Genomic DNA, 19,912 nt, shown 5'->3' on the forward strand with positions numbered 1-19,912 from the left:
TGCCCTCTTCTGAACCTTTTCCAACTCTATAATATCCTTTTTGAGATGAGGCGACCAGAACTGTACACAGTATTCCAAATGCGGCCGCACCATAGATTTATACAACGGCATTATGATATCGGCTGTTTTATTTTCAATACCTTTCCTAATTATTGCTAGCATGGAATTTGCCATTTTCACAGCTGCCGCACACTGGGTCGACATTTTCATCGTGCTGTCCACTACAACCCCGAGGACTCTCTCCTGGTCGGTCACCGCCAGTTCAGACCCCATGAGCGTATATGTGAAATTAAGATTTTTTGCTCCAATATGCATAATTTTACACTTGTTTATATTGAATTGCATTTGCCATTTTTCCGCCCATTCACTCAGTTTGGAGAGGTCTTTTTGGAGCTCTTCGCAATCCCTTTTTGTTTTAACAACCCTGAACAATTTAGTGTCGTCAGCAAACTTGGCCACTTCACTGCTCACTCCTAATTCTAGGTCATTAATGAACAAGTTGAAAAGTACAGGTCCCAATACCGATCCTTGAGGGACTCCACTTTCTACAGCCCTCCATTGGGAGAACTGTCCGTTTATTCCTACTCTCTGCTTTCTGCTTCTTAACCAATTCCTTATCCACAAGAGGACCTCTCCTCTTATTCCGTGACTGCTAAGCTTCCTCAGAAGCCTTTGGTGAGGTACCTTGTCAAACGCTTTTTGAAAGTCTAAGTACACTATGTCCACTGGATCACCTCTATCTATATGCTTGTTGACACTCTCAAAGAATTCTAATAGGTTACTGAGACAGGACTTTCCCCTGCAGAAGCCATGCTGGCTCTGCTTCAGCAAGGCTTGTTCTTCTATGTGCTTGGTTAATCTAGCTTTAATAACACTTTCTACCAGTTTTCCAGGGACAGAAGTTAAGCTAACTGGCCTGTAATTTCCGGGATCCCCTCTGGATCCCTTTTTGAAGATTGGTGTTACATTTGCCACTTTCCAGTCCTCAGGCACGGAGGAGGACCCGAGGGACAAGTTACATATTTTAGTTAGCAGATCAGCAATTTCACCTTTGAGTTCTTTGAGAACTCTCAGGTGGATGCCATCCGGGCCCGGTGATTTGTCAGTTTTTATATTGTCCATTAAGCTTAGAACTTCCTCTCTCGTTACCACTATTTGTCTCAGTTCCTCAGAATCCCTTCCTGCAAATGTTAGTTCAGGTTCAGGGATCTGCCCTATATCTTCCACTGTGAAGACAGATGCAAAGAATTCGTTTAGCTTCTCTGCAATCTCCTTATCGTTCTTTAGTACACCTTTGACTCCCTTATCATCCAAGGGTCCAATCGTCTCCCTAGATGGTCTCCTGCTTTGAATGTATTTATAGAATTTTTTGTTGTTGGTTTTTATGTTCTTAGCAATGTGCTCCTCAAATTCTTTTTTAGCATCCCTTATTGTCTTCTTGCATTTCTTTTGCCAGAGTTTGTGTTCCTTTTTATTTTCTTCATTCGGACAAGACTTCCATTTTCTGAAGGAAGACTTTTTGCCTCTAAGAGCTTCCTTGACTTTGCTTGTTAACCATGCTGGCATCTTCTTGGCCCTGGTGGTACCTTTTCTGATCTGCGGTATGCACTCCAGTTGAGCTTCTAATATAGTGTTTTTAAACAACTTCCAAGCATTTTCGAGTGATGTGACCCTCTGGACTTTGTTTTTCAGCTTTCTTTTTACCAATCCCCTCATTTTTGTGAAGTTTCCTCTTTTGAAGTCAAATGTGACCGTGTTGGATTTTCTTGGCAATTGGCCATTTACATGTATGTTTAATTTAATAGCACTGTGGTCACTGCTCCCAATCGGTTCAACAACACTTACATCTCGCACCAGGTCCCGGTCCCCACTGAGGATTAAGTCCAGGGTTGCCGTCCCTCTGGTCGGTTCCATGACCAACTGATCTAGGGAATAGTCATTTAGAATATCTAGAAACTTTGCTTCTTTGTCATGACTGGAACACATATGCAGCCAGTCTATGTCCGGGTAGTTGAAGTCACCCATTACTACCACATTTCCTAGTTTGGATGCTTCCTCAATTTCATATCTCATCTCAAGGTCTCCCTGAGCATTTTGATCAGGGGGACGATAGATCGTTCTCAGTATTAAGTCCCTCCTGGGGCACAGTATCACCACCCACAACGTTGAATTCAGATAATAATATGAATAATATGAATAGCTCTGTTTTTGTTTAATAAGATAATCATGTTGTAAATTAACATTTTGTGTCTGGATGGCTTGCTTGATGAACTAGCCAATATATATTCCATTTAACCAAGAATATTCTGTTTGTAGGAAGAAACAGAGAGAGAGGAATAGGACAAAGCAGTTGATGTGCAGTATTGAACTATCAGTATTGAACTATCAGACTTTTTATTATTTCCTTCCAGTGTGGTGTAGTGGTTAAGGTGTTGGACCACTACCTGGGAGACCAGGGTTCGAATCCCCACATAGCCATGAAGCTCACTGGGTGACCTTGGGCCTCTCAGCCTCAAGAAAACCCTATTCATAGGGTCGCCATAAGTCAGAATCGACTTGAAGGCAGTACACACACACAGCCTATTGACTCTTACACACACACACACACACACACACACACACACACACAAAGGTTTGAAGTTAGGTTCATTCTGTTGGTTTTCTCCAATTTGTGAACACCTTCCCCCCTTACATTTTGCCTTAAGAACAAATTAGGAGTAGCTACGATAGTATCCTTCCCTTCTATAGAATTAAAGAGCCCTATTTCATATTGCCTTTGATCTGGAACATTAACTATTCAAATCTCTTTACTCAGCTGCCTAAAGCGTTTTATTGCTCAAACTGAGCTGTCACCCTTTCTATTTTTTCTCTTTCAAGGCTCCTTGTCTCACATCCACAGTGACTGATTGACAGCAGCAGGTTGGGAAGAAATTTCAGGGCACATTAAAATCTGACACTGGGGAGGGGGGGGAGAACTTAGCCCAATCGCATTAAAGGGAGTCGCACCTATTAGAGATGAAAGCTAGACACTGTTTATGGTTCACCTGAAATACCAAGGGAGTTTGTGTTTCTCCGTTATGTCTTTTCCTGAAAACTATCTTAACAGAAGCTGAAATGACTGAAGTTTTTAATTCCATCAAGTTGACATCAGGATTTCAGAATACTACATTATTTAATTTGTTTATATAAAGTGCCATGTTGTACCTATAGATCCATCTGTGTACCCATTTTAGATTAAACAGATCATCAGTAAATGTTCCCGGTGGGGGGGGGGGGAGAGAAGCAAGAATTTCTTGCTCAGAAACTGCAGCTTCAAGTACCAAAAGGAACGGGGGTGGGAGAGACAGAGTTCAGTCATTGTGTTTGCTTTGTGTTCATATATATCTGAGCACATATTGAAACGATAAACACAAGGCACAGAATATTTCATCAGGACTGTAAGTTCCTAGGTGTCCTCTTTTTCTTCCTAACCGGGGGTGGGGTAGGGAAGTGTAGCTCTGGACTGCCCAGCAACTATGACCACCCCTAGCCTTTCCAGGAGAACTTCTGAGAAATGTCATTCTACAAAATGGTTTACGTTCATTACAAATAAAGCAGAAAAAGATTTCAAGAAGTGGAAAACACTCTTACCGACCATACAGCGCTGCAGGTTTCCAGCACAGTCTAAACCATAAGGCAAACTGAAGCAGCTGCTGAACAAACCTTTAAGGTGTTTTTCTTTTTTAGGAAAAAAGTAAGTCTGCAAAACTAATTTCCCACAAAATAAGACTCAATTTCCTTTTAAGCAACTACCTCTTGCATATCTCATACAACCCTTTTTTCCCAACGGCAAATGAGAATGATTTGTGTGTGTGTGCGTGTAGGCGCGCTCGTGTTTTCACACACCCAAGAATTTAATCTTGTTAAACTAAAAAAATGAGGAAGGGGACACCTCTTGCCCTAATAGTCGTTTGTTTATCAGAAGTACTTGAGCCTAAGGTAAACTATCTCCCGTTTGCTGTTTCGAAGCGCCTTCGGAGTCTCTCCTGACACCTGAGACAATACAAACACCACCACCAAAGGGAACAAAATAAACTGTGTGTGTGTTTGTGTAATGAGGAAGGGCAAGAATCTGTGACCGGTTTGTGCGCCTTGTGGATAGCTTTGTTTTTTGCTCAGTTGATGTGCGGGATCCCCAAACAGTGAAAAATCAGTGATGAGGGGCCTGGGAGTGTGCAGCGTGGGGGAAGGGGAGAGACTTGGCGATTTGTCACTGACTTCATAAGGGCCTGCCTCTTAAGTTTGCTTCCCAGTCGAGCTCGAGTGCCGAAATGATCATCAGTTCCTCACGTCGATGCTATCAAGTGACTCCAATTCAATTGCATGTTATGATAAGACACGCTAACACATTAATGATTCCCCCCTCCCAAAAGAAACCCACCATTCTCTGCGAGCCTTTCCCATCCAACCCCTACGTCGTTCTCTCTGAGAGTGAAGGGGACGCAGTGGGATTCTGGCTCCTTTTTTAAAACAAATAAATAAATAAAAATGAACCGCTGCTGGGCACGAGTGCTAAAGCAGGAAAAAACCGGGAAGCGGCCAATCAAGTCGAGCAGAAGGGACACTCGCGGCGCGCGACAACTGCACGCCCACCTGGTGTGCAGGCGAGGGAATTCCGTCAGGCGCTTTAGGCGGGAAGTGGCTGGAGCGCCTTTTGCGCTCTATCCCTCCCGCGCCCCTCCCGCTCACACCATACGCGTCTTCTCCTGGGAGGCCGCCCCCTGAAAATTTTCGCTTTTATCTTTGCTTTCCTGCAAAAGCACACAACGTCACTCGTTTGTTTTCTTAATCTGTATTTCTTTATTCATTCGCACATTTATTTCTAGTATTCTAGCCCTTCGCAGCAGCCTTAAGGAGATAGCTTTTCAAATGAAGCTGAAGTGCTTAAGGGCTCAGATGCCAAACTTCCTTTCTGCTTAAGGCTGCCAAAAGACGAAGTTTTCTTCTTTTGTTTAAAGGACTCTAGGGAAAGTCAATTCTACATTTGTGAGGTGATCACCAAAATAACTGGCCCTATCAGAAGTCAATAGATTGGGATGGGAGAAAATGGTACCTTTTGCCTATGATTTCGCCTAGATCAGGTGTAGTGGCTATTTTAGAGACTAACATAAATTCACAGGGGAACGGTGGAGTTGTCAGATATCTTAAGATCCATATATTGTTAATGGTTGGTCACAAGTTTACACAGTTTGAGAACCAGATTACTTATCCAGATTGTTAAGCAAATCTAGATATACTTTCACAGGCGGAGAATTTGCCCCAGAGAATCCTACTTATAGGTTCTACCATTTTGTACCATAGCATTTGTATTTTTTAACCACAAAGCCAATGCCTGTCAAGGTGGTGACCAAGTAATTGGCAGGTATGAGTAACCATGCTGTAAATGAATTGTCCACATCTGCAACTGCATAGTAAAGTCATCACCAGCTGTTTGCCATATTAAAATATATTCATTTAGCTGAAATAGGCCTTAGGCTTGGCCCCATATTGGGCCAAACAGAGGGAGAGCTTTAAGTTTGTTGAAAGTGCTCCAAATGAGGAAGTGAAAGAGGGAGGGAATACAAAAATATTTGATTTGTCTTGCTCTCCAGAATCTACTTTCTCATATTACAAAATAAACCTGAGTTATAAGCCTTAAAAATTAGCAGCTCCAGGACGATACTGAAATGCCTCTTCTCAGCATTATAGCAGTTACGTTACAACCCACATTTTATACTGACATACCTTCAGGCTAATAAAGGCTAAAAAATAGTGACACTTTCACCACCCTTCTAATATAAGCTTAAATATTGTGTGGTAATTTTTATAGGTGATCATTTTGAAATATAAAGCATCACCTTTTGAATGAGAGTGAGTGCTTCTATTTAACATTAAAATAGCATCAGAATGTTCTTATATTTCTGGCATCCTTTTGTGACAATCACTATTTGGACAAGAGTGTGGGGAAAGCTGAGCACAAACTTACTTCACTTGAATCCATTCAAAGTAAATGTTCTACAGTCATTGACTGTACACTTGGGATGGATGAGAATTTCAATTCAGTTCAAATTTCAGGCTTAATCTATCAGATTTGCACAATGTGAGAACTGAAACACAGCCATCCTGCAAAATCTGCAATTATTTGAATTTTGCAATGTATTTTGCCAACCAAACAATGTGTACAAAAATGCATATATTAGGGGAAAGTGTGAATTTATGAATGAAAACATGCAAAATGCATTATATGACAAGAAGTTGCTTGCAAAAATGTGTACATTAGTCAAAATTGCCTACAAAATGTGCTTATTTACACTAAAATGCTGGAGAATTTTTATAGGATTTTTTTAAAAAAGGCAAATTGCTGTAGAAATGTGAACTGAATTTAAGATTGGAAAAATGAGAAACCGAGAGAACCAAAACTGGCAAATCTTTCCATCCCTACTGTACACCCATCTATCCGGGTGACAGTGATGGAGATGTCTTCTATTCAGCCAGGGGGAAAATACTTAACATTTATATACATAGTTCACATATATTATTTCAATGATCAGTATAACCTCCTGTTTGTGTTGTTTTCCCCACTGCAAATGGGCAGTTACGTCTGAAGATGAATCAGTGCAGGGATGTGGAGCCAGTGGCCTTCCAGCTGTGGTTGGACTCCCACTTTCATCAGCCCCAGCCAGCATGGCCAATGGTCAGGAATGATGAGAGTTAGAGTCCAGCAACTTCTGGGGGGACACAAGTTCCCTCATTCTTGAATTAGTGAGTTCAAGGAGGGGGAAGTTTTGCATCATGAACTTCCCAACTCACATCCTCATTGTAGCCAATATACCACACCAGAAAAACTAGCTATTTTAAAAATCTTTTTGAGACGATAATACTAAAAGAACTTGCCAATAAAGGAAAAAATGAGAGTTGTTGCATTGTGTATTAATGTGGAATTCCCTCCTTGCCCTTTGATGGACACTGGAGATATACGTAAGGTTGTGAAACATGAAATTTCTACCCAACCTGGTCATTATAAGAACTTTTTACCATTAAGAATTTTGTGATGGTGTTTGCTTGTTTTCTTATTTTCTTCTCATCCCCTTTTCCTTTTGTGTCATGTAATGTAAGCCTGAGGACAGGCTTGATTTCTATTGAGCTTTTCTATTGAGCTTTTCCAACTGAAGAGCAGGGTATATAAATGTTTCAGGTAATGAAACAAATATTTTCTCCTGAATTCTGGGTCCAGTGAATCCAATATTCAACATGGCCCTGGAAATCCTAGACTGAATTCCAGCTTGAGGCATTGACAGTTCATAGAGCCACATTACACCTTATAAAATTCTTACACTGGTGACACTAGGAAATGAAACCCAAGATACAAAGTGATAATTAAGCCAAATCCAAAGGGGATTTTTTTAAAAATATACCCAACTGTAGCCTTAAAACCTGAATCACAAGCTTGTTTTGAAAGTCCGCTCAATTTCAAAAGCAGTTTCAGTATATAAAATGAAGTGTGGAGCAGGAAACAATGCAATTTTATTCTAAAAGCACAAGTATGAAGTCCTGTGGAAAAACAGATCTAATTCCATAGTATAAACGCTTAAATCATTGCAGATCAATTATGAATGTAGGTTTTAAAACTGTACATAGTTATCCTAACCTTCCCTCTGGGAATACACATTAATGTGTCTCCATAAGTCGTAATCGACTTGAAGGCACATAACAACAACAACAAGCATCATCCTAGGTGCTGATCCATATGGGTTTTGGTTGTTGTTGGGTTTCTTGCCTCATTTCCAACACTGAAGTGAGTGTTGTGACATGTGAAGGGTCTTCAGTCAACAGGCATGTAAGCCTCAATGTGACATCTGTACAATGGAAATAAGAAGCATCTCTTTATGGACAGAAATGAATGAGGTGAGGATCATAAAAATGTTTGCAAGGTGAAAAATGTACTCTGTAGAGGATAATGCTGACTCTTAAGCACAGTCTCAGCAGGGCTGATATCAGGAGTCAGGACCATAGGCTAGCTGCTCAGGCCCCAGCATTAGTCTGCTGAAATGCTGCTGAGATACCATCAGCTACAGAGGGGCCCCAGAACGTTTGGGAAGACTTAGGTGGGTGGGAAAGTGGGTACACATGAAGCAGAGAGTGCATTCTTTGTAGAAACTTCCTACTCACTTGATATCCCCCCTCTCTTGGCTGTGTGGTGGGGAGGATTGGGCTCAATGGGGTCAACTCTCCTTCTGCTGTCCAGAAGAAGAGTGCAGGCAAGTGAGCCAAAGGAGACAGAAACAGCTCTTAGCAGGAGTAGTTGCCACCTCTGCCTCTCCACACAACCACTTTTTTCTGGGTGACATAATAAGGACAATTGCATCTGCTGGGAATGGGACCGTGCAGATGTGGAGCTGAGAGAGGCAAGAAGAGGCAGCTCCTAGCTTGCTTACTTGGCCTCATGGTAAGAAGGACTGAGCCCAACAGAGCTACTGCTCCAGAGATGTTGCTTCTTGCTCACCCCTCTGCCTCAACAAGCCCAATCCTCTACCCCATGTCGTCCAAGGAGGTAGAGAGGGTGAGAACACGGCAAGGCAAGGGCTGCTTCTGAAAGGCCCAGCCCCATCACCAGGCTGTTGTCCATAAGGAGATCGTGGGTGAAGTAGCAGGAGGAGGTGGGGCTCCATCTTACATTTGCTCATGCCTTCTGGGCTGCCCAGATGGGTCCACTCCTCTACTCTGTGCCACCCAGAAAGAGGGAGGTGTGCCACACCACCACCTCCTCCTCCTCCTCCTGGCACCCTCGCCGGTGCTCTCCCTCTGGGCATCATGGTGAGAGGAATTGGGCCCTTGCAGGACAGAGTAACTGCACTCTCTGCCTGCTCAGTTCGCCCACTCTGTCTCTGAGTGGTTGGGGGGGGGTCCACTGGTGGAAGGAAGGGGGAGGGCAGGACCCACCCAATGCACGGTGCCAGGGGCTTCCTATCAGCTGGAGCCAGCCCTGCCTCTCTCGGTGGAGCCATGTGGAGCCCAGTAGGGCCAGACTGAGGCTGAGCCGGGGTCAGGGCGAGGGGAGCCGCGGGTGGCTGCTGGTGTGGCTGCTGGTGTGGCTCCTGGGCTGGCGCAGGGAGGCAGCTCGCATGTGGTCAGTGCCGTGCTGCTAAGCCAGCCCCCGGCTCACGTTACACTCCTGTATTTATAACCTCGGCGAGCTGCTTCCTCCTCGGAGCACTTGTGCGGGACCACCTCCTTTCTGCCGGCGGCGGACACCGCGCCCGCTTTTTTGAACTTCCGAGCGAGGCCCCGGCTGGGACCAGTTGGGCGCAGGAGATCTGGATTATAGCCGAGCGTGCGGTAGCAGCAGCTTCTTGCTTTGGGGGTGGCTGGCCGGGAGGAGAGCGCAGGACCGAGGCGCCTGTTGACCTGCGGGCTTTCTCGTGCAGCGGTGCCGCCGCGCGGAGCCTTTTTGCATGCTATGGATCACACGCTCTTCGGCTGCCTGCGCAGCCCGCACCATGCCCCCGGCCAGGGCTTGCACCCTTTCTCGCAGTCCGCTCTCGCCCTGCACGGCCGCTCGGATCACATGTCCTACCCGGAGCTCTCAGCTTCGTCCTCTTCTTGCTTCATAGCGGGATATCCCAACGAGGAGGGCATGTTTGGTAGCCAGCATCACAAGGGGCACCATCACCATCACCACCACCACCACCAACAGCAGCAGCAGCAGCACCAGCCGTTGCAGACGAACTGGCACATTCCGCAGATGGCTTCCCCGCCACCGCTTCCCCCTCCTCCCTCCGCCTCGGCCAGGCACAGCCTGTGCCTCCAGCCCGACTCAGGAGGACCCCCGGAGCTGGGCAGTAGCCCCCCGGGACTGTGCTCGAACTCATCCAGCCTGGGGACCAGCACCCCGACGGGGGCGGCGTGCGCTCCGGGAGATTATGGCAGGCAGGCGCTGTCCCCAGTGGAAACGGAGAAGAGAGCTGGCAAACGGAAAAGCGATAGCTCAGGTAAACTCGCTCCTCTTCTCCTTGGCCTTCGGCTTTAGCGGAGGGGGTGATGGGTTAGTACGGGGAAAACCAGGGTAGATGGATCAGACTGCTTGCAATAAAAAAGTGCTCTTGTCTCTCTGTGCCTTTGGTGTGCCTTTGGGGAGGCGTTGAACGCACAAACACTTGATGCCTCGCGTTATAGTGGTTGGGACCTTTTATCACGGGCAGGGAGCTGCAGGACCATGTGGTGGACCGTAAAATCACTCGTCCGGCCTTTCCTACAGTCGACGGGGCGGAGGGTGGGGGTGGAGAGACTTCATTTGGAGCTTAGATTAGCGTGTCCATCTCTGACACCTGGATTTCCCTTCAGTCCTTCTTTTCAAGATTCGTACATGTTTTCCTCCTGTTCGGAGTTGCTGGCTGCTAAACATTTGGAAGAAGTGCCACTAGCAGTCATTAAGCCAGTTTCTTTCTAGGACTGCCTAATATATTTTTGAACCATTGTTCAATTGGAGATAAGTTCTAACCCTATGAGAAGTTTGTCGTTATTACTTTGGTGCATTTTGTTTTATAGATTAAGAGTGGTCACACAAATATGCAAACAGTTGTACATCTAAAATGAGATAGTGGAAGAAACTTATCCCTGCCCCTGAGAAACAGCACATAAATAAATAAGAAGTACATGTTGTTCATGTGCAATACATATGAATATTACACCTTTTTGTAATATATACAGTTTATGCTATATCATGCACGTATCTATCTTTCTGTCTAACAACTTCTTCAGGTAGGGACTATAGAGTGATATGTATCCATACTATTTAAATACCCTCAATAAATTCCAGTTTTTCATTCTCTGCATAGGCTTGAATACAGTGTATATTTATAAAGAAATAGATATAAATTCCAATTTTGACCAAGCAACCAGTTACATAATATAAAGCAAAAAGTATAGAATCTCTATAACTACACTTCAATTCTTTAGATATTGACTTGGAAGAAAATTCAATACATTTCAGTTTGTTGGTATTCTGGTGTCAAATATATTTACATAGAAGTTCACTTCAAAGTTTATTGTACCACTAAGATGGCCTATAGTTTTAAATGTATATTTAATATGTGTATTTAGCAGTAGTTACATCTTACAACAAATTCTGTGATTCTATAAAATGTTTTAAAGTGCTACAAAATTCCAAGGGGATGGTTAGGTGTGAAAGATGTTGGTCCTGCTAAAGGTAAGATGCACACATGCGCACACAAAAAGTTTTTGCAGTGTTGTAGTTTCTTATGATTTGTTCATGATGATTTATGAAAAAATGCTTCTGTAAATGGAAATTACATAGTAATATAAATTGTGACTATATTTTTCATGTGTGAATAAATTGGTAAACTATTATGATTTCTTGGGGAAATAAAATTTTAGTTGACAGAAGAGTAAATATTATAACTTCTTATAATGCATTATTGTTAAGAAAACTGCTCCATAACAATTCAATGAAAATAGTAATCTTTAGCTTTTATTGGAATCCAAATATTTATATTCAGATATTTAAAACTGAATTACAGTGAATTACAATGTAATCCACACCATAATTAACCCAAAGTACAGCACGATACAGGGACAGGAATTGTGTTATGTTTAGGATTGCAGCCTTACATCGATGTCATATTAAATATTACCTGGAAAAAGCAACTTAACGGAACTGACTTCCCAGTAATGTACATAAAATTGAGTTATTCATCTTGTTGGCTTAAGTGTGTCTAAATTATCTTAAAGTGTCCAAATCCTTTACTTTTCCAGTCTTCATTATGCAAAATGTCTTTAGCAAAGGCTTCTGTATATTTCTGAACAGTATATTGAACAATATCAGTTTAACAATGAACTGCAAATTTAGATTACTCCAGTTCCATAGTTTTGCACATGCCAAAAGCTCTTTGGCAGAATTTTATTCAAAATATGTAAATTATATATTTTTTGTTTTCTGCTTCAAATCAGAATATCTTTCTAATAGAATTTAAATAACAGATTTTGTTGGGAAATCATTTTCCATTACAAACAGAGATTAGATTACAAATTACCATTTCATTTCCCTTGAAATTTACATATACTTACATATTGACATATACCTACCCTTATGTCTATCACACTTGTACATTAGCCATTTGTTACATACAAAAAACCCAAACATGCCTAGGGTTTAGATTTTAAACTTTAGAACCACAGGAATTATGAAACAGACCATTGTATTTGTCAGAACATCAGTATTCCAAAGAAATCTGTGGAGAGTTTCACAAAATGTTGTCTGTGTGTATTTACAAGGGTGCTGACAATGAAAAATTGTAAGTAATTTTCTTCATCTGGCATCACTGATACAAATTCACTTGTATTAGAAAGAGGTTGAATCCTACCAAACGCAAAAACAATGATTTTGTGGTTTGTCACAGTATTAGTTATTGGTGAAATAGACATCTATAAAGCGATGAACAAACTTAATTTTTGCCCTTGTACTAACTTCCAACAGGTTAAGAGGACCACTGTATTTGACTGATCGCAGCAGAATCACAGGAAACTGTCATCTGTTTCCAACATGATCTGTGTATGATATCATGATGGAAAATACAGCCATCAAAACTAGCAGACAACTGCTGACAGTTCTTTCATGTGTCAGCTGTAGCTCTTTTTTGATTGTATCTTTTGCTGACAAGATATAACAATTTTTTGTAGGTAGCCTAGCATGAAAACAACAACAATCTTAAATCAATTTAACTTCTTTCCTTTTAAATGATATCTGTTGCTCTTTTTCTTATGCACCTTTTTCTTATCAGAAACTCTGAATTCCACAGCAGTACTGAGTATTTGTATTACAATCTTGGTATATGTTGCAGTCAAATTAAAACTAATATCTGGTGATAAATGCATCAGTTACTGTGTCAATGTTGATAATAATGGCCAGGTAGAAGCTATTTTAAATTTTGTTTAGTGTTTGTGCTCCTAAATATTTGATCTTTCATGAAAAATGAATCCTTACATATGTTATATCAAACAATTTTCTTCTCTAGCTGTTTGTCTACTCTTATTTTTATTTCACTGTTGCTGAAAGTATTGTTTAGTGGTTACAGATGAATACAAGCAATTCATTATTACAAAAATCCTACAGTGGATAACATCCCATTCTAGACACTTTATAAAGACACAAGGCCTATTGAATTTGCATCCATGTAAAATATGGGGTTTAAAATGTAAATTATTTTATTATTGATTTTGGATGCTTCTTGCCTTATCTGATAAGCCACCCTTAGGAAGGGAGTCAGGGAGATGTGGAAGAAGAAATGTTAAAAGTAAAGTCATTTTATAAGACTTTATATAAGAAGATTGAAACAGTTTAAAATTTATTTAGGAAAAACTATTTGGTAGCATTTTGAATTAATAACGTTTACATATTTAACAGTGCATTTTGAATTTTTGTAGATTTTTAAAGTTAAAAGTCTCCAGGAAGCTGAGTAACTGAATATTCAAACTGACTGTTCTTAACATTTATTTATTACTGACAGTGAAATTAGCCATTTGCAGGTTGTTGAATGCTGAGCTTACTGAAAGAATGAGGGAGGGCTATGAGTCCTACATGCATGCAGAAATGAATCTTCAAGAATATTGTATTAAATATATTAATCCCCAAAGTAAAAAAATAATAACAAATTAAGTTAAATTTGTCTTTAAGAGGGGCTTATAAAATAGCATTTTTGCATCGTGAGTTTTGATAATAGCTTGTTATACTTTGAAGCTAAACTTTCTTAAAGTATTAATTAATAAAGAACACGCTTGCCCATTTTTATTGGCACTGATAGGATTTGTTTCTCAGAAACAAGGAAAGGTTCTGAAATAAGAAAGAAACAATTTTTCCACATTCAAAAAGTATTTTGAAGTCCTGAATTACAACATAAATTACCACTTGGTATCCTAATATTACACAGAATTACACATGCTTAAACTCATCAAAATCAATGAGTTACAGTTCTGTAATAATGTGTTCAATATCTGGTGAGTTCTGCTGTTGCACAGTTTCTTTTAAGTGACTTGAAGCTTGCACTGAAGACATGCATAAACTCCAAAGGTTGTCCAGTAGCAGTATCTGGTGGGTTACGTTCTAAATATTTGGTGTAATTTCCAAGAAATGCCTTTTTCAGATGATAGATAGATAGATACATATATACATAGATTTCACCTGTGTACTTATTAAAATGATCATTTTTGAGAAAATTATTTAATAAATGTATGTTAATAGTATGAATCCATTGTTTTTAATTATTACTCTCCAAAACATTCATATAAGAAGTAACTGTTTTATCAAAGTTCCTAAACCTTTTCGCATACTTCTACAGAACAAGCATAATGTATTTGCTATGTGTATTTTTCTTCTAGATAATCTGTTAATTGTGCTTGGTTTTTATTATCAAAATACCATTTATAATAAACAGAAATATCAAATCATACAGGTCCGGATCCAAAGAGCTACTTTAGACAAATTCAAGTGCTAGGATCCAAAGAACAGTACAACTAGTTCTGCATGCCCATGGGGACATTGGGCTTGTCTTTCTCAAACAGGGCCTCTCCATGCCAAATGGCAAATCTCTTTTGAAATTAAGGGGACTTTTAAAAACACTTTTTATATGCATGATGGGTGGCCTGTTCAAAGAAAAAATAAAATAAAATCCCACATGTCCCAGCCTTTGGCATATCTAAATTAGCTCTTTCAATCCCAGCCAAGGTCTTGTGTGTGCTCAGTGGTTTGACTTTTTTTCTTTTCCCATGCCATATTATTACAAACTGCTTTTGAAAGTTTCCCAGGATCAAAAGCAGTTTTCCCTGTAGTCTTGGGGGTTGCTTAACAATATGTGTAAACCCAAAGTGAGCTAGTTGCACAGTTCTTTGGATCCTGACTTGTAGATTGTCCAAAAAAGAAAAAAAAAAGGGGGAAGACATGCTTTTTTCTATTTTGGAGTAAAACTGTGTGGTGATATAATTCTAAACAGATATGATAATATTGTACTTAGTGGGATATGTCTTGATTAGGGATAAAATCTTGGTTTAAACAGTCAATTAATCAGTTTTAGGTGATTACATAATCATTTCAAAATAATTCCTATTACATCAGAGCTGACAATAATACCATTAGGCAGAGTGAGGCAGCCTCCTCAGACAATGGATATTGGGTGTCATGAAAGAGTAGCAAATTGATGGTTATTTAATTTATTATTATTATATTTTTAATGCCAGGGAGGCAGAAAGGCAGTTCTGGGAGTTTCTGCCTCAGGTAGCAAAATAATGTGGCCAGTGTTGAGTACTATGCAGCTTGATTGGTACTGGGTATTTGCTGTTCCATCTGAGATGCCTAAATGTCTTGGGCTAGCCCTGCCAACCCAAATCCAGAAAACTCATAACATGAGTTATGAGCCCATTTATTTCAATAGCATTTATTTTCAACTTGTTCATTAATGACCTAGAATTAGGAGTGAGCAGTGAAGTGGCCAAGTTTGCTGACGACACTAAATTGTTCAGGGTTGTTAAAACAAAAAGGGATTGCGAAGAGCTCCAAAAAGACCTCTCCAAACTGAGTGAATGGGCGGAAAAATGGCAAATGCAATTCAATATAAACAAGTGTAAAATTATGCATATTGGAGCAAAAAATCTTAATTTCACATATACGCTCATGGGGTCTGAACTGGTGGTGACCGACCAGGAGAGAGACCTCGGGGTTGTAGTGGACAGCACGATGAAAATGTTGACCCAGTGTGCGGCAGCTGTGAAAACGGCAAATTCCATGCTAGCAATAATTAGGAAAGGTATTGAAAATAAAACAGCCGATATCATAATGCCGTTGTATAAATCTATGGTGCGGCCGCATTTGGAATACTGTGTACAGTTCTGGTCGCCTCATCTCAAAAAGGATATTATAGAGTTGGAAAAGGTTCAGAAGAGGGCAACCAGAGTGATCAAGGGGATGGAGCGACTCCCTTACGAGGAAAGGTTGCAGCATTTGGGGCTTTTTAGTTTAGAGAAAAGGCGGGTCAGAGGAGACATGATAGAAGTGTATAAAATTATGCATGGCATTGAGAAAGTGGATAGAGAAAAGTTCTTCTCCCTCTCTCATAATACTAGAACTCGTGGACATTCAAAGAAGCTGAATGTTGGAAGATTCAGGACAGACAAAAGGAAGTACTTCTTTACTCAGCGCATAGTTAAACTATGGAATTTGCTCCCACAAGATGCAGTAATGGCCACCAGCTTGGATGGCTTTAAAAGAAGATTAGACAAATTCATGGAGGACAGGGCTATCAATGGCTACTAGCCATGATGGCTGTGCTCTGCCACCCTAGTCAGAGGCAGCATGCTTCTGAAAACCAGTTGCCGGAAGCCTCAGGAGGGGAGAGTGTTCTTGCACTCGGGTCCTGCTTGCGGGCTTCCCCCAGGCACCTGGTTGGCCACTGTGAGAACAGGATGCTGGACTAGATGGGCCACTGGCCTGATCCAGCAGGCTCTTCTTATGTTCTTATGTTCAGTAGTGCTGCATATGTATATGTACACATGGAGCTTGAGCACATGCAAGAGATTCCCCATTCAGGATAGTATAAAACGCTGATCAGTGTGTGCAACTCAGTGATATGTTTGGCTCCGCAGATATTGTCCTGAATGTAGAAACTGCATGTCTCCTTGAACTTTATATGCCCATTTTGCTCTGGATTAGGTTGGATGTATTTAGAACTAGTGTATTAATTTGTGAGCTAATGCACAAAATACACAAGTACTTTTTTGAAGTCTAGGAATCTTACTTATTATTGAATGTGCTTGTAATTAAAATACAAGGCCTTAGCTAATAATTATTCTTAATATGAAAAATCTGAAAAATGTATTTTAATATAAGTTTCTAAATAAGACATTTATTTGCAGTATATTTTCTAAACCCGTTCACAAAGATTACGTTTACCCATTAGACAACAAAATCATTTTACTATGTGTGCCATTCACATTGAGGCTTGTGAGTAAGTTTGATTAAAGTTGCAGCTCAATGCACACTTATTTTGGAGTAAGTTTCATTGAACATAGTGTGACTTAGTTCTGAGTAAATGGGGCTATGCCGCATAAAATCTACTATGTACTGGCATTCAAAGAACAACTTGAGACACACTCTACAACAGTCTTCCCCAACCTGGTTCCCTCCAGATATTGTTAAACTACAACTCCCATCAGCCCCAGGTAGCCTGGCCAATGGTCAAGGATGATGGGAATTATACATACAGAGAACATTGGGCTGAAGAAGGCTGTTCTAGAACCCGCATGCATCCATATTTTTGTTTGTCTACTTTGATCAGCAGACCTCCATGCCCCAGCTGTGCTGAGTGTGGTGTAAGATGCTGCTGATCAAGAAACACAATTCCAAAGCACACATGGCACAGAGAACAAGTTGCATGATTTTCTGAATTCTCCACAATACAGCAATCAAAACATTTTAAAAATAATTAATGTGTATTAACAAATGTACTTACCTTTTAGAATCTTAACTTTAAAAAACATTTAGGCTGAGCAACAAAAACACTTACTAGGGAATAATAGTTTTTGAATAGAGTGGGATTCACCTCACTTCCAGACCTGTTTATTCATACTGCCTTGTTTGCAGTGAGAGTAGATGATGCTGGCTGTTTAATGAGCATTCATTCTGCTTTGTTTGAAGGAAGGTTATACAATGTTGCATCAAAGTGAGTGTTATCCAACACTTCCCAGTGCATTTCCCCATCACTTTTCTAATCGCAAAAAGTCCCGTCTTTTGGGGAAGTGGGTTTGTTGAGCAAGACCTCCCAATCAGCTATAACTGTGCAACCTAAATTTTCCAGTATGAGATTAAATCCCACCCCAAAATAGCAACGGTCTGGAAATGACCTGAGTAAACCTGCATAGGATTGTGTTGCATAATCTCATTTATTGTAAGAATGGATTTCAAGTGAATTCATTTTTACAAATCAGGGTAGAAGATAATAAGATGCCTTTGCAAATTGTATGAGATTACTTAATGCTCACATGAGACCATATGAGCATAATTTAGGGCAAGGGCAAGTCAGTTTTTTTAATTTGTTGATATCCTCTGTTTTAATGTATTATAGAATTTAAAAACTTATCTAGATTGGGTTTTATCTTATAGTTAACTACCCGTAGTTACCAACATTTCCCCATTTTTAATTTGCACTGACTAGTAACACATCAAACCAAACATAATATTCAGATAGTACAGCACATTTCAGACATAATTTTAAAAATTGTGTATGTTCATTGTGTTATAGTATAAGTTTTATATATACTGCTGGTCCACCATAATTTCTGTCTATCAGTTAAAAATCAAGTTCCTTCTGTTTTAACCTTTCTGTTTATCATTTCAGTTATATCAGCAAGTGAAAATAGAACCATAGCAAGTTGAATGTTGTTTCTTAATCTCTTTAGAGTCAAACAAATTGCAATATTTTAAGAAAGATAGTCGTGTGTGTGGGGAAATCTCCCATAATAATCAATTTATAAAAATTACAAATAGTTTCTGCTATATTTTAAACACGGTGAAAACATGTCATTTTATTTTTTGCCACTCAGCCTGTATTCTCACCCTCCAACTTTCTTATATTAAATAAAGGTGGAATGGTCATCATTAGTCAAAAGCAGGTGCATAGATGCAATGCTATCTACTTGCTTTGCACTCAGAAGATAACAGTTTTGACTCCTTCAATATTTTGAAAATGATGTTATTTTTAACAATATCTAATGCAGATTGCTACAAATAATCTTATTAACTCCAAACAGGTTGTTGTTTTGTGCAGACCCACTGACATAAATGAGATTTACACAGATCAGAGACATGACCCATAAAAGGAGTTTGTGATATAGGGACAGGAAATGAGCCAAGGTCTGCTCCTCTCTGCTTGGTATGACCAGCCAAGTTTTCTGCACTGTGCCTTATAAAGGCATAGTTAATTACTTTGAAATCCCTTATTTTGGATTGATTATTCTGAAAGATCTAAAAATATGTCTGATGAAGCTCTTCATTGTAATATATTTTAATGCAGTATATTGATTTCATAATATGAAAGTAAGTAAAGTAGGAAAGGGTTGATTCAGCTTTCAGTTTTGGACCTAGTTGTGGGATCCAGGGGACTGTTTGGTCTTGGGGTATAGAGATGCAGAAAACACATAATTACCTTTTGGGCAATTGTAGATAGAACCCATTTAAAACATAAGACAATTAACAAGAAACTCAGGATATCTGAATTAGTTTAAATAAATGCCCTTTCTCATTTGGATGCCCTCTATTACAGCTTATGCTACTTTTTAACAAACACATTTAATAATTTGCATTTTGATAAAAAATGGATGGATAAAAAATTAGTCTTATTTCATAGAAAAGAAAAACATTGAATAAGGAAGAAAAGCATAATTTTAAAAGACTAATACCCCCCCAATCTGGTAGTCAAATAAGCATTTTTTAAAGATATTTTGCTAATATTTCTGATCTGAAGGGGGGAAAGCGTCATAGATACATATATAGGCCTGTATCCAACTGAGTCATACTCAGAGTAGACCCACTGAATCAAGGAACATGCCTAACTTAAGTCCATTGATTTCAGTTGGTCTACTCGGAACATGACTGAGTTGGATTTAACCCACACACCATTTCACATGTACACTATCCAGTAGTGTAGTGGCAAATTCAGAAGAGCAGAGTCCCTTCATAATGGTCACAGTCACCACCCTCCTCTAAAATTATACAACCATTCCAAGGTTATAGAATAATCTGACCAGACCTGAACACTGCTTTCTGCTTCTCTATCACTGTCACCATTTGAATGTCCTTTCTCGCTGTCAGAGATATTGCTTGAACTACTGAATT

General features: G+C 40.0%; 1 protein-coding gene, 1 long non-coding RNA gene and 1 other non-coding gene across 6 annotated transcripts in view; 1 reads left to right on the forward strand and 2 right to left on the reverse strand.

The window, feature by feature from the left end:
• LOC133365316 (uncharacterized) overlaps positions 1-19,912 on the reverse strand; it is a 156,153-nt gene that overhangs the window by 85,637 nt on the left and 50,604 nt on the right. The gene's annotated exons all lie outside the window — the stretch shown is intronic.
• The window catches only part of MEOX2 (mesenchyme homeobox 2), a 107,436-nt gene continuing 96,755 nt past the window's right edge, over positions 9,232-19,912 (forward strand). Inside the window, exon 1 of the mRNA XM_061587004.1 lies at positions 9,232-10,007. Within this exon, the coding sequence (XP_061442988.1) occupies positions 9,476-10,007 (532 nt within the window). The 5' untranslated portion in view covers positions 9,232-9,475. The remainder of the gene's footprint in view (positions 10,008-19,912) is intronic.
• LOC133365701 (small nucleolar RNA U3) lies at positions 18,613-18,828 on the reverse strand. The gene has a single exon (XR_009758293.1). It is a non-coding gene; the product is annotated as a small nucleolar RNA U3 (small nucleolar RNA).

The sequence above is a fragment of the Rhineura floridana genome, chromosome 10 (assembly GCF_030035675.1).
Source record: "Rhineura floridana isolate rRhiFlo1 chromosome 10, rRhiFlo1.hap2, whole genome shotgun sequence".
Taxonomy (NCBI): Eukaryota; Metazoa; Chordata; class Lepidosauria; order Squamata; family Rhineuridae; genus Rhineura; species Rhineura floridana.